The sequence below is a fragment of the Stenella coeruleoalba genome, assembly GCF_951394435.1.
Source record: "Stenella coeruleoalba genome assembly, chromosome: 3".
In the NCBI taxonomy this organism is placed as follows: domain Eukaryota; kingdom Metazoa; phylum Chordata; class Mammalia; order Artiodactyla; family Delphinidae; genus Stenella; species Stenella coeruleoalba.
Window position 1 is genome coordinate 126,078,520 of NC_137148.1, and position 14,840 is coordinate 126,093,359.

At 52.1% G+C, this 14,840-nt stretch overlaps 1 protein-coding gene across 5 annotated transcripts in view; it reads left to right on the forward strand.

Moving 5' to 3' along the window:
* TCOF1 (treacle ribosome biogenesis factor 1) overlaps window positions 1-14,840 on the forward strand; it is a gene marked incomplete at its 3' end in the record, with an annotated part of 39,317 nt that overhangs the window by 13,817 nt on the left and 10,660 nt on the right. For all 5 annotated transcript variants that reach the window (XM_079916678.1, XM_079916679.1, XM_079916680.1 and 2 more), the window contains exons 12-17: window positions 122-376; window positions 466-663; window positions 6,120-6,257; window positions 6,450-6,635; window positions 6,763-6,969; window positions 10,194-10,301. In XM_079916678.1, coding sequence (XP_079772804.1) covers window positions 122-376; window positions 466-663; window positions 6,120-6,257; window positions 6,450-6,635; window positions 6,763-6,969; window positions 10,194-10,301 — 1,092 coding nt within the window. The remainder of the gene's footprint in view (window positions 1-121; window positions 377-465; window positions 664-6,119; window positions 6,258-6,449; window positions 6,636-6,762; window positions 6,970-10,193; window positions 10,302-14,840) is intronic.

Genomic DNA, 14,840 nt, shown 5'->3' on the forward strand with positions numbered 1-14,840 from the left:
GCCGGGGGAGCAGCTCCACAGGGAGCTGTGGGGGAGGATGGCAGTGGGGCTCCAGCCCTGAGCGGATGGGGGCTCTGAGTCCAAGATCCTTCTGTAGCTTCTGACTTCTGTGTCCCTGCAGGCAAAATCAGCTGTGAAAACTTCTCAGACCAAGGTCTCCCCAAGGAAGGGCACCCCCATTACACCCGCATCTGCCAAGGTCCCACCAGTGCAAGTAAGCGCACCAGCCCCCTGGAAAGCAGGAACGGTGACTTCGCCAGCATGCACATCATCCCCAGCCGTGGTCAGGGGCACCCAGAGGCCAGAGGAGGACTCTTCAAGCAGCGAGGAGCCAGAGAGCGAGGAGGAGACGGCTCCTGCCACATCTGTGGGACAGGTGAGGCGAAGTTCGTTTGGCTGGGTCAGGGCTAGCCCCCACATGGTCCTTTGGCTCCTGTGACATGCCTCTTTTCCATGTCATTCCAGGTGAAGTCTGTAGGGAAAAGCCTCCCTGTGAAAGCTGCCTCAGCGCCCACCAAGGGGCCCTCAGGGCAACGGACCACTCCAGGGCTCCCTGTGAAGGCAGGGCCTGCCGTGGCCCAGGTCAAAGCTGAGGTGCAGGAAGACTCAGAGAGCAGTGAGGAGGAGTCGGACAATGAGGAGGCGGCCTCAGCTGCAGCACAGGTGAGACCTGGGAGGAGCCAGCCTGCCCCACCCACACCATCCTGGGATGGGGCTGGGGATGCACTTACCTAGGCTGCTCTTGCCCCAGGTATGCAGCAGCCTCAGCTCAGCCTCATTCCACACCTTCCACTCATCTCCTCCGCCCATCAGAGCTCCAGGGTCGAGCTCCAGGGTCTCCTTCATCACCTTTTGAGCTCCCACTGAGATTTCTTTTTACACAAGCTCTGTTAAGTACCCCATCTGCCAGGTGCCAACTTATCTGGGGCTCCTTTGGCCCTGGCCCTTGGAGTTGCCAGCCTAGATAGGGGGGCGTGGACATGTACAGATTATTTCAGTGTGGTATGATAGTAGGGTTGAGATGGAGGATGTGTGCCTAGGCTAGCAGGGCGTGGCACGTGATGGTGTCTAGAGGTTTTTGGGTAGAGGAAGACCTCTTGAAGAAGTGGCATCTAAACTGTGGGCTGAAAGAGTTGGCCAGGTGATGTGGAGTGTTCCGGGCAGAGAAACCAGCCTGCGCAAAAGCCAGGGGGTGGGAGAGTGCCTGGCTTTGTGAGTTTCCCCAAGCAGAACATTCTGGTGGGATCACTAGGGGAGACCATGTGAATGGCGAATGGTGGGAGGTTTGGAGCCAGGCTGCCTGGGTTCAAGTCCTAGCTCCACGTCCTAGCAAATGAAGTAATCCATTAGGGCCTCTGTTTATTCTTCTGTAAATTGGAAATCAACCTGCGCAGAGTTGAGAATTTGATGAGATCTCAGCTGCCACACCCGGCAAAGGGCCTGCACACAGCAAGTTCTCCTCCGTCTCCCTGAGGGAGCAGAATCAAGAGGTGCCTTCCAGCCTGGGAGAGTGGAGAGAAGTGAAGATATCTCACTCCCTATATTCACCCACCCACCATTTATCATTTTTAATTGTCACTCTTCTTTTCACTAACCACTCAAATTAGTCATTTCTTGTTTCCTTGTACCAAAGCACACATTTTTATGGATTTTTTTTTTTTTTTTTTTTTTTTTTTGGTCCTGATCTCACTATTATCTTGTAGGACCCAAGGTCCTATCATTCCTTTACTGAGATTTTAAACTATTCTTGGCCTTCCCAGAGTCTCAGGTCAGTAGTCTCCTATCCTGTTTTTCCAAGCTACAGACATATTCCAGACCAATGCCTTAAAAGTTTCAGTGTGCCGATCACTTAATATCTGTCTTCCCATTTGAGCCTCCCACCTGTACCATGAGACAGTGTTCATTTACTTTGGTTTCTAGAAGAGGAAATTGGAACTTAGAGGAGTTGTTTGGTGACTTGCTCCAGCCCCACCAGCGCCTGCCTCCAAAGCCTTTGCCTTTCCCACTTCCTTCTGCTATATCTTGGCCAAAACTTTTCCAGCCACAGAAATGGTCATACTTCGGGGCCTTATTTTCTGTCAGGTAAAATTGAGCAGCCAGTCCCTCTCTATAGGGGCGTAGACTTTATAGCCTGACGCTCTGTCAGTAGCTACTGCCTTTCCTAGCTTCAAGAGGTCTGAAGAGCTTCTGCTAAAACAAGCAGGGCTGATAGGAGTCTTGTTGACCACCTTCTTTTCCTCGCCTTCATCTGAAGGATGAGGATAATAACTGTCTCTGTTGTGGGGTTATTATGAGGATTGAAATAATACTTGTATGGCCTCACCCGCAAAATGCTGTTCTATTCTGCTTAGCATTGCTGGGGTCAGAAATGAGTCACAATCTCTGATCTGCTCAGAAACACCCAGCCAGCTCAAAGTAAACCATCCATTGAGGGAATTGAGGTTCAAAACAAATTAACAGGACTTCCCTGGTGGCGCAGTGGTTAAGAAACTGCCTGCTAACGCAGGGGACACAGGTTCGAGCCCTGGTCCGGGAAGATCCCACATGCCACAGAGCAACTAAGCCCGTGCGCCACAACTACTGAGCTTGCGCTCTAGAGCCTGCGAGCCACAACTACTGAGCCTGCGTGCCACAGCTACTGAAGCCTGTGCACCTAGAGCCCGTGCTCCAGAACAAGAGAAGCCACTGCAATGAGAAGCCCGTGCACCACAACAAAGAGTAACCCCTGCTCGCTGCAACTAGAGAAAGCCCACACGCAGCAACGAAAACCCAATGCAGCCAAAAAAAAAAAAGATTAATTAAAAAAAAATTAACAAAGTCAGAGAGTCCGTTCTGGAAAACCAAATGTGCCAGAGACTCAGGAAGGAGATGATTCGTGACTTAAATATCATAGAAAGACAGCCCTTGTGTGAGAAAGGCAGGATTTGTTTGATGAATGGCCAGATAAGTGGTATGGTGCCTTCTGGGCCTGACCTTGTGATATATGTTGATCTCATGTCCTGTGACATTGTTACACATACTTACCAGTTCTAGTGGCTTTTGTAGATTCCTTAGGATTTTCTGTATACGGATCATGTCTGCAAATTAAGGGCAGTTTTACTTTTTTCTTTCTAATCCAGATGGCTTTTCTCTTTCTTGCCTTATTGCACTGGCTAGAACCTCCAGTAAGATGTTGAATAGTAGTGAGGAGAGCAGACATCCTTGCCTTGTTTTTAATCTTACTGGTAAAGCATTGTCTTTCACTCTTTAAGTGTGATGTTAGCTGTAGGTTTTTCATAGATGCCCTTGATCCAGTTGAGGAAGCTTCCTTCTATTTCTAATTTGTTGAGAGTTCTTATCATGAATTGGAGTTTGGTTTTTATCAAATGCTTTTTCTCTATTGAAGTGATTTTTCCCCCTTTGTTCTGTTAATATGTGTTACATTAGTTGATTTTCGGGTATTAAATCAATGTTTCATTCTTGGGATAAATCCATCTTGGTCATAGTGTATATTCCTTTTTATTTGTTGCTGGATTTGGTTTGCAAATCACTTGTTAAGGATTTTTGTGTCTGTGTTCATAAAGAATATTGGTCTGTAGATATCATGTGATATCTTTGCCTGGCTTTGGTATTGGGTGATACTGCCTCATAAAATTAGTTGGGTAGTATTTTCTGCTCTGTTTTCTGAGAGTTTGTGTTGGATTGGTATTATTTCTTTCTTAATAGAATTCATCTATCAAGCCAACTGGGCCTGGGCTTTTTGTGGGGGGGGGGTGATTTTTAGTTACTAAGTCAATTTCTCTAATTGATATTGGTATATTCAGATTTTATTATTCTTGAATCACTTTCTATTTTGTACCTGTTAATAGTTGTGTGCACAGTTAATAATTTGTGCCTTTCTAGAAACTTTTCTGTTTTCATCTCAGTTGTCTAATTGGTTAACATAAATTTGTTCATAATATTCCCCTATAATCCTTTTAATATCTATAGGGTCTGTAGTGATGTCTTGCTTTCTTTCCTAATTTTTGGTAATTTGTGTCTTCTGTTCTGTCTTCTGTGCTTTCTTTCCTAATTTTTGGTAATTTGTGTCTTCTGTCCTATTGTGTCTTCTGTCCTTCTTGGTAAGTTTAGCTAAAGACTTATCAATTTCTTTCTTTTCAAAGAAACAACTTTTGGCTTCATTGATTTTTCTGTATCATTTTCCTGTTTTCTGTTTCATTAATTTCCACTGTGATCTTTATCATTTCTTTCCTTACTTTGAGTTTGATTTGCTCTTCTTTTTCTAGCCTCTTAAGGTAGAATCTTAGATTTTTTTTCTTTTCTTTTCTTTTTTAAATTTATTTTGGCTGCGTTGGGTTTTCATTGCTGGGTACGGATTTTCTCTAGTTGCGGTGAGCAAGGGCTACTCTTCGTTGTGCTGTGTGGGCTTCTCATTGCGGTGGCTTCTCTTGTTGTGGAGCATGGGCTCTAGGCACGTGGGCTTCAGTAGTTGTGGCACACAGGCTCAGTAGCTGTGGCTCGTGGGCTCTAGAGTGCAGGCTCAGTAGTTGTGGCGCGTGGTCTTCGTTGCTCTGAGGCATGTGGGATCTTCTCAGACCAGGGCTCGAACCCATGTCCCCTGCATTGGCAGGTGGATTCTTAACCACTGCACCACCAGGGAAGTCCCTGGAATCTTAGATTTTTGATTGTATCTCTTTCTTTCTAATGTAAACATATAAAGCTATAAATTTCCGTCTGAGGACTGCATTAACTTTGTCTCATGAATTTTGAAATGTTTTTTTTTTTTTGCGGTATGCGGGCCTCTCACTGTTGTGGCCTCTCCCGTTGCGGAGCATAGGCTCCGGACGTGCAGGCTCAGCGGCCATGGCTCACGGGCCCAGCCGCTCCGCGGCATGTGGGATCTTCCCGGACCGCGGCACAAACCTGTGTCCCCTGCATCGGCAGGCAGACTCTCAACCACTGCACCACCAGGGAAGCCCGAAATGTTGTATTTTTAAATTTTTATTCTTTGAATGTATTATTAAGAAGTGGCTTAACTTCTAAATATATGGAATTGTACAGATTTCTTTTTGTTGTTGATTTCTGATTTAATCCTGTGTGGCTGGAGAATATATTTTGTATGATTTCAGTCCTTTTAAACTTTTAAGACTTGTTAGGTCAACTTAGACTTGGTATCTTTTGTTTTGTTTTTGTAAGTCTATGTAAAAAACATTACTCTCCTCTGGATGACTTGAGTTCTGTGCTGCTAACCACCTTACCCTTAGTCATACATAGTCCGTGCTTTAGAGAGTTTTCTTTCTTCAATTCATGACTGATAATTTCACTTGGTCCCATGCGAATGAGGGAAGCTGGGTTGTAGGGCATATCACTGTTCAAATGACATCTCTGAAGGAGACAGGGGCCTTGAGATGATGCCAAATTCCTCATCCGATTTCACATTAGCAAGGCTTGCTTTCACACTCTTATCAAGGATTTTGCTTTTTGTTGCTCTTATGTCTATAGTTCTGTTTATAGACTCTGACAGGCTTTTAGGGGGTTCCTTGAATATCAGTTTAGTTTAGGATAAGCTGAAGAAAACCTCAAACAACAGTCGTTTTCCTTTTTGTTCTGCCATCCTGAGTACTTGGCTCGCATCTCATAGACTAAGATGGCTGCTTGAGCTCCAGCTATTACCTCAGCATTCCAGGCAGCAGAGAGGAAGAAGACACATTTCCTACGTGTGTAAGAAAGTCAAATGTATGCTTGACTTACATCCATTAGCCAGAAGTTAATCACATGGCCACCTAGCTAAAAGGGAGCCTGGAAAACACCTTTGCTCTGGGTAGTCTTATACTTAGCTAACAGTAAGAAAAGTTCTCACAGTAATAAGTTTGAGTGCTTATTGTGTGCCAGGCACTGTGTTAAACACTGGGAATCTCCCATTTAATCCTCACCGTCCCTATGGGTAGGCCTCATTTATTCCCATTTTATAGAGGAGGAAACTGAGGCCCAGTGAGGTCAAATGATTTGCCCAGGTTCACACAGCTATTACCGGAGGAGCCAGAACCCAGACTCAGGCATCTGACTCCAGAATCGGCATTCTTGGCTACCTGCTCTATTGCATCTCACCTCCTTTCCGTAATTCCCTTTTCTCCTTCCAGGTGAAGACCTCAGTGAAAACCACTCAGACCAAAGCCAACCCAGCTGCCACCAGAGTGGCTTCAGCCAAAGGGGCAGCATCAGCTCCTGGAAAAGGGGTTTCTGCAGCTGCTCAAGCCAAAGTGGGGTCCCCAGCCAAGGCAAGTAGGACCAGCGCCAAAAGAGGTGCCAGGGTGGGATGTAGAGGAGGCCAAGCAGTGGCCCCAGCCTGGACAAGGGTTCTGCACAAGCGAGAGTGATCTCCCCACAGCCATGCCCTGGGTGGGGCTTCACTTAAGGGCAACTGTACTTTCCTCTTCCTTCCCCAATACTGTTCCCTCCTCATGATTCAGGTAAAGCCACCAGCAAGAGCCCCCCAGAGCAGTGCCGTCTCTGGCAGGGGCCAGGTATCTGTGCCGGCTATGGGGAAGGCACTGGCTGCAGCAGCCCAGGCCCAGCTGGGGCCGGTCGGGGGCCCACAGGAGGACTCGGAGAGCAGTGAGGAGGAGTCGGACAGTGAGGGAGAGGCGCCCGCTCAGGTGAGGCCCGGGTGGGCAGAGAGCAGCCCTGTGCTTCCCCTCTGTGCCAGGACCTGCCCACAGCACAGCTACACATGCCCCATCCGTCTCCCGTCGCCCTTCCCTGACTCCGCTTCTCTCACTCCAGGCGAAGCCCTCAGGGAAGACCCCCCAGGTCAGAACTGCCTCAGCCTCCACCAAGGGGTCCCCCAGGAAAGGGGCTGCCCCAGCACCCCCTGGGAAGGCAGGAGCCCCAGCCGCCCAGGCCGGGAAGCGGAAAGAGGACTCAGAGAGCAGCAGCGAGGAGGAGTCAGACAGTGACGGGGAGACGCCAGCAGCTGTGCCCCCAGCCCAGGTGAGGCCTCACGAGGAAGCAGCTACAGTGCCAGGCCTCTGAGCCACCTACTCCTGCATCAGAACGTGGGTTCAGGGCCAGGTGAAGAAGGAATTAAGACCAGATTAAGGCTCTGACCCCAGGATCCTTTCCCCCAGCTGCTGTACCCCATGTCTCCTTAGGTGAAACCTGCTGTAAAAACCCCCTAACCAAGGCCTCCCTGCTGAAAGGTGTCCTGTGCACTCCCATATCTACCAAGGTCTCCATAGCACGAGTGGGCACACCAGCCCCATGGAAGGCTAGGCCAGCAACTCCTGCCAAGCCCCCAAAGATGTCACAGGGCCATGAGGAGGCTTGGACTGTGATGCAGGTACCATGAGGCCCTGGGAAGCTGGAGGAAGTCACATCCCTCACCTGGGCCTGGGACCTCCTGTAGGCATGTGTATCTCTCAAGGAGAGCTCTTCTAGCTTAACATGAAGCCTGGGGAGTGGGGAGAGGGAAGGAATGAGCAACTGACTTTTATCTTGACCATTTTCCCTCTGTCTGCTTGCACAGAAGAAGTTCAGGGTGACAAACTCCAGGACTCAGACATGTGATGGCAACAACAGGCTCAGGCCTGGTAGGGGTGATAGATGGCAACTGACATGGAGCCTTGGTGTCAGGAGAGACAGTAGGGAGTGGTGGCAACTAGGACAAACTGGAGAGCCCTTGTCTCATCTAGAAAAGCAGTCCCTGTCAGCTCCAGCCAGTTATGACCTGGTGGAGATGGACCTTTGTAAGGCCAGATCTTCCATTTCTTTTTTTTTTAATTAATTAATTTATTTATTCATTTATTTTTGGCTGCATTGGGTCTTCATTGCCGGGCGCACGCGGACTCTCTCTAGTTGCGGAGAGTGGGGGCTACTCTTCGTTGGGGTGCGCGGGCTTCTCATTGTGGTGGGTTCTCTTGTTGCAGAGCACGAGCTCTACACACGCAGGCTTCAGTAGTTGTGGCTCACAGGCTTAGTTGCTCCGTGACATGTGGGATCTTCCCAGACCAGGGCTCGAACCCGTGTCCCCTGCATTGTCAGGTGGATTCTTAACCACTGCGCCACGAGGGGAGTCCCTTGATCTTCCATTTCTTAAGGGAAGCTGGAAATCCCTGTTCCACGCTGAGCTCCAGCCCCTCATAGATTTCTGTTTTCTTCATGAGTAAACAAGCACCAAGAAGTGTAAGTGCTCCTAGCACTAACCTCTCTGCCTTCAGTGCATCAGACCACTGCTGAACACGCTGTCTTATTGATAGGGACAAAAGGATGAAACATGTTGGCCCTGCCCTCAAGGAGCATATAGTCTGTAGGGCAAGACAAGGTGACTGGATTATTGGAGAATATTCTGGTTGTGCTCTGATGGTGCTGGGAAAACAAGTGTCTGAGAGGCCAAATGAGATGATTGAGCTGAGCTTGGAGGAAGACCTGGGGTTCCCTAGACACAAAAGTAGAGAGAGACCCTCCAGGTTGGGGAGGGGAGTGTGGAAAGGGAGGGGGGATGTAAAGTCAGGTGGGTTCAGCAAAGGCCAGCTGTCCTGTAGGCAATAGTCACTTCTAGTTGCTTGTTACCAGTAACATTTATGGGGACCTAAATGCCAGACTAAGACACAAGGGTCCCAGCCACGTTTTGGACTGTGGTGCTTTTTGTAAAGTTTCTTTTGTTTGTTTTTTAATTTTTTTTTTTTTGGGGGGGGGGCTGCATTGGGTCTTCGTTGCTATGCTTGGGCTCTCTCTAGTTGCAGTGAGCGGGGGCCACTCCTCGCCGCGGTGTGCGGGCTCCTTATTGTGGTGGCCTCTCCCATCGCGGAGCACGGGCTCTAGGTGCGCGGGCCTCAGCAGTTGTGGCTCGTGGGCTCCAGAGCACAGCCTCTGTAGTTGTGGTGCACAGGCCTAGCTGCTCCACGGCATGTCAGATCCTCTTGGACGAGGGCTCGAACCCGTGTCCCCTGCATTGACAGGCAGATTCCCAACCACTGCACCACCAGGGAAGTCCCTGTAAAGTTATAAACAGGTTATTGTATCAGTCGGGACATCCTAATCTGCAGGAGAAAACAGAGCTACTTCACAAGCGCTTAGATGCTAAGGGGATTGGTTATCTCAGTGCACAATGTTTCAGAATAAGGTGTCTGTAAAGGTGGTTCCTTCAGCTCGGCATCATCAGTGACTCAGATTTCTTCCGTCTCTATGCCTCGTGTGCCTCATTGTCACAGCAGGGCTGCAGCATCTCCTAAAGAGCTAGGAAATCCCCCAGTTGACTTCCCCTCCCCTTGTCTCCTTGACCAGATCTAAAGCATGTGCTCTGCCCGCCCCCTGCCACCCCCCAAAAATGTCACTCACTGATGAGAGGCCTGCAGTTCCTGTGACTGGCTAGGAGAAGGAGCCACCCTCTCCAAAGCCTGTGGTGGGGACCCCCAGAACAGAGTCAGGGTTCTGTGAGCAAGGAAGCCATGGGGGTGTGGCTGTTGCAGTGTGCATTGTAGTTGATTCATTTTAAAAATTGGGAAATACACAAATCAGGATCTTCCAGCTTTTCTTAAGAAATTGGAGGCTCAGGCAGCATGGGTCCTGCTTTTCTGAGTGGTGAAAGAGGGGCCTTCGCACCAGTAGGGAGGCCCAGAGCTGCCCTCTGCACCTGCCTGGGCTCCCCTGAGCTGGTCACCAGCAGTGCCTTGCTGATTAATCACTGCTCTCCGAGTCATCCTCTGGCTCCTGACGGCTCTTCCCAGCCAGCCCGCCCCCCTCGTCTACGCCTGGCCCGGGAGGAGGGGGGCAGGAGGGGATCACAGCTGCTCGGACCACCCTCAGCCAACTCCTGCTTGTAGCTGGGGCTGTGACAGCCAGGTGTGAGCTGTGCTGGGGCCCCTGGCCCCACCCCTGCCACTTCGTCCCGGGCCACTATCACCTCTCATTCAGATGCCCGGCCAACAGCACGCCAGCCCTCGGGTTTTAGTTGTGTCTGACTCACACATCCCTTTCACGTTCAGAGTCAGCTCCGGAGGAAGGATAGACAGAGTGGAGACCTGTGTTCCCAGTAGCTGGGAGGCATGCCGGGCCAGCAGCTGTGCCCCCCGTGTGTATATAGGGGGGTCATGCTATCTCCCCCGGAGACTGAGGGTCGTTGCTCTCTGGCCGTGGTTTCCCCACCCCGGCCTCTCAGTTGTGCTTCCCGTTGGCTAACAAATGCCCCCTCACCCACCATATGCTTGTCCCGTCAGAAGGAGGGTAACTCCAAAACTGCCAGAAGCAAGACCCTGGCCCCAGCGCCCCCGGAGAAGAAGGCAGAGGTGTCCTCAATCAGCAGTGATGAGCTGCCAGCAAGACAGGTAGGCCAGGCATTGTCTCTGAGGACCCTCGGGCTCAGAGCTGGGTAGGTGGGCCCGGGCATGGGGGCAGATCTGTCCCACTTAAATAGCACTTCCCAGTTTCCTGAGCTCTTTCCTCTGTTTTAACACGTTCATCCTCACAATAACCCTGGGAGGCAGGCAGCAGAGCCAAGGCAGCAGGGCCAGACGGTGTAGGGTCAGAGCCGGCGGCCCCGCCCACCAGCTCCAAGGCCCGGGCTTGCCTTAACCATGCTGAGGCCCGGCTGTTTCAGCTGTGAACAGGCAGGGTGGCAGTCCTGCTTCCCCGCTCTGCATGCTGGCACAGGTACACAGCGTGCCGCCCGACAGGGAGGGCCTGTGAAGGCAGGAGGGCACGTGGTGGTGCATCAGGAGTCAAGGCCCAACAACTTGAAGTGATTTCCCCAGACTCCTGTGACCCATAAGGAGCCAAGGAAGGGGCAGACGCTGATACCCCTGCTTCCTGTTGGGAACTGGGAGCCTTCTCTGCAGGTCCTGTCAGAATCCCACAGGCCTGGTCCCAGACCGCACTCACACACCTGCGGCCCATCCTCACACGCTGCCGGCCGTCCTCCCCTGACTCTACCCCTGAGGGCGGCACCAAGCCCACCTTGTCTGCCCAACTCCAGAGGCCCACTTTCACCTGGCAAGTGTCTGAGCTTCTGTGTGAACCCCAGGCCTCACGTGCAGCTGGCACTGCCCTTTGTCCTCCTTTAGCCCCAAGTTCCTAAAAGCTTCTGCCAGGCCCTTCGGAGATGCTGGAGCCCGCAACCCCCAGACCAGTGGGTCTCCTTAACCAGCTCCCCTTAAGGACTTGCCTGGCAGTCCAGTGGTTAAGACTGCGCTTCCAGTGCAAGGGGCACAGGTTCCATCCCTGGTCGGAGAAATTCCGCATGCCACGCGGTGCAGCTGAAAAAACAACCAGCTCCCCTTAGATGTACCACGTGCTAATCAGTCCATCGGTAGAGTCAGATGCCATTTGCACACCCCCAGTGCTGGGGTGCTCACTGCCTTTCTCTCCTTAATAGCCTAGATTAGAAAAATAACCATGAGCAACTCCATCTACCATTGGTCACTTTCTGAGTGCCAAGGACTGTGCTAGGCCCCATACTTTCATTATTCTGTTTAATCCCCACAACAGACCTATGAGGATAGGTGCTTCTTGTTGGTTTTTTGGGGGTTTTTTGTTTTTGCAGTACGCGGGCCTCTCACTGTTGTGGCCTCTCCTGTTGTGGAGCACAGGCTCTGGACGCGCAGGCTCAGCGGCCATGGCTCACGGGCCCAGCCGCTCCACGGCATGTGGGATCTTCCCGGACCGGGGCACGAACCCGTGTCCCCTGCATCGGCAGGCGGGCTCTCAACCACTGTGCCACCAGGGAAGCCCTAGGTGCTTCTTTTATTCCCATTTTGAGGAGGAAGGAATGAGGCCTAGAGAAGTTGGGTGAGCTGCCCTGGTGTCACAGGGCTGTAACAAGGGGACAGACCTGGTGTTTGAACCCAGGCTGTCCGCTCTCTGGCACTACCCCGACACTCCCCTCTCCGTGGCAGGAAGGAAGCAGGGCTTGGACACTGCCCTCTGGCTCTCTGGAGCCTTTTGGGGGCTGCCTCCTTCTCTGAGTAGGATCGAAACAGCTGGGGGGGGGGGCGCTTCGCCCTTCTCTGCGGGGGTGGACTAACACAATTAATATGAACATCATGCTTAAACTGAACCATTTAATTGGTACGTTAGTCCTCAGTATTCTGGAGTCCCTATTAAAAAAGAGGAAAGAAAAAAGTCAGCACTTTGTGCATTCCCCGGGAGGATTCAGGGAAGATGGCACGGCCTGGGGAAGCTGCAGCCTCCTCCTAACTGGGGCATTTTTATCTCCTTAATCCCAAGCTCACTAATTATTATTATTATCGTTATTATGCGTTTATCAGGCACTTCTCTGTTGACGAGTTTCACTGTTTTTATTATTAGCCCGTCCGTGCGGGAAAGGGATTGATCCCAGGGTGGTGGGCAGAGCCCCAGGCTGGGAGGCAGAGAGGGGATGTGGTCCATTCCCAGGCCCCCTCACTGTGCCTCAGCCTCCCCCCATGCAGGGGATGGGGCCTGCCCCCTTGCTCTGAGGGGCACCTTGGGGGGTGGTCCGTGGCTCAGCCCTGTTGTGCTGGCATTAACCCCAGGCCAGGGTCTGTGCTGGGATCTGGGGTAAGTACCAAATTAAGAAGACTAGGCCCTGCCTTCAGAGTTTTAGGTTGAGTCAGAAAGAAAGAAGAGACCTGTAAGAAACTAAATGAGGGTGTTAAATCAGAGGCTTAGCATGGTTGGTCCTGGAAGGAGTTCCTGTCTGGTGCCTGGAGGACTAGCTTCCAGCCCTGTCTCTGACACCAGTTTGCTGGTCACCCTGGGTAGGGCCACTTGCTCTCGCTGAGCTTCAGCCTTCTCAACCCCTGGGGTGAGATTCCCTGGGGGCTGGTGAACCGTGGAGGCTCCAGACCACATCCCTGCGAGTGGGATTTCTCATCTCCCTGGGGTGGAGTGGGCCCAGGATCTGCTAAACAGTCCCAGGCAGCTGTGGGAGAGGCTTTGGAGAAGTGCTACCGTCCAGAGCTCGGGTACCTTCATGGCCATGTCCCTTGGAGTCAGCAGCCTGGGCTAATCCACCCGACCCCTGCTCTGCCCCAGACTGGAATGAGGGCACTCTTGTGATGCGCTCAGCTGTGACTTCTAGAAGGCCCCCGGGTTTGGTCCTACAGGCGTCAGACCCTGTAGTAGGAAAGGAGCGCCTGCATTCCCTCTGGGCCCTCACTGCGCAGCACCTACACGGGGTGTCCAGCCAGATGTTCGGGCTGCTTCCATTTCCAGTGCGTCTTTTCTGACGTACCCCAGAAAGAAAGCCCTTGTCACCCCTGTGTGTACTGGGCAGACCAGAGGCCCTCCGGTGAGTGAGCCCAGGCTGGGGTTACTAATAGCCCTTTCAGCAGGTGGGACAGTGAGGCCCACGAAGCTCAGGGGCTGGGCTACAAGGTGAGGTCGTGGCAGAGGTGGGATCAGAAGTGCATCCCACATACCCCTGGGCAGCACAGCCCTCCTTCTGAACCCTCCCCAGTCCAGGGCTCAGCCAGGGTCCCCCTCGTGCCCCGGCCCCCAAAGCCAGGCCCCCTGCCCAGCCCCCAGCCCGGGGGAGGGAGGGGTGCAGGGCGTGGGCAGGTGGAACAGGGAGGAGGCTTCTGCTGCGGAGCTGCTTTTAACATCCCAGACACTATTGTTTGCCTCAGTGGGCTTGCTGCCTCTCTTCATCCCCGACAATCTGTTCCTCTGTCTTCTCACATATATATAGATCCCCCCTCCCTCAACTGTAAGCCTTCTCCCACTTTCCATCTTCTCTCTTTCATCACGTGGGAAGGAAGGCTCTGGAAGTGGCAGATCCGAGCAGCCATGGGGGAGGCCGTTTGGCAGGGGTAGGAAGGGCCCAAGCCCAGCAGAGCTTCCCCCCTTGGGCGGGCCCCTTTCTGCTTTCCTTTTTACTTTACCTCTCCAGCAGCACCCTGGGAGGAGGTGGAGTCAGGCTCAGGAGGTGGGCAGAGACCTGGGTCTCAGACCGTGGCCGTGAGCAGCTCCCGCCTGCTGCCCTCCTCTCCCCGTGGGGGTGGGGCTGGGGCCAGAACCCAGACCGGCCCTGACCTTTGGGGACTGGAAAGTAGGCTCCCCAGATGCCCTCCTGTGCAGTGAGCATATTCACTGGAGCTGTGGTTCCCAGGCATCTGTAGAATACCAGGTGGTCCTGCTTTCTTTCTCTTTGTTTCAGTGTCTCACTGGAAAATGCAAAGCATACCCACAGATAGAACAGTGTACAGAGCTCCCAAGTGCCATCCCCAGCTTTGGTAGTTCTGAACTTGTGACCAAGCTTGTTTCATCCAAACCTTCAACTCACTTCCCCAACACCACTGAATCCCTTTTTTTTTTTTTTAAGCACAATCTCTAAAAAGTTGACCCACCTAGTTAGTGTCCCCATTTCCCCAGTTGTCTCATGAATGACGTTTTCTATATCTGGCATGGTCAGATAGGAGTCCATGTAAGAGCCACACACTGTACTGGGTCCCTTCGGTCTTACTCTGTTGATTTTCCCTGTGTACTTTATTTGTTGAAGATACTGGGCTGATGTAGTTGGGTTGCTGCATCCTGGCCACACCCTCAGGAGGTGGCATCAGACTCTTGGGCATGGGTCAACTAGATTGTGAACAACTCCCCGGGTGAATCATGTATAACAACCAGGCAACTGAGGGGGGCGCTGCTGGGAGCGCCCCATGCGGCAGGTGTCTCTGAAGTCAGCCAGAGGAGGGAAGCTGAATTGCACGTTCTGGCCCTGACTCTGCTTCCGTTGGGCCATGTGACCTTAGGCAGCTCTCCTCCCCTCTCTGGACTTGTGGTTTTCCCATCTGTATGGTGGAGCTAACGCTGCTGACCTCAGGGGTTTGTGTGAGGGTCAGATGGGCTCCTGTGAGCTGTGAGGTGCTGTGCGGGGTCTTAGTGGGTGT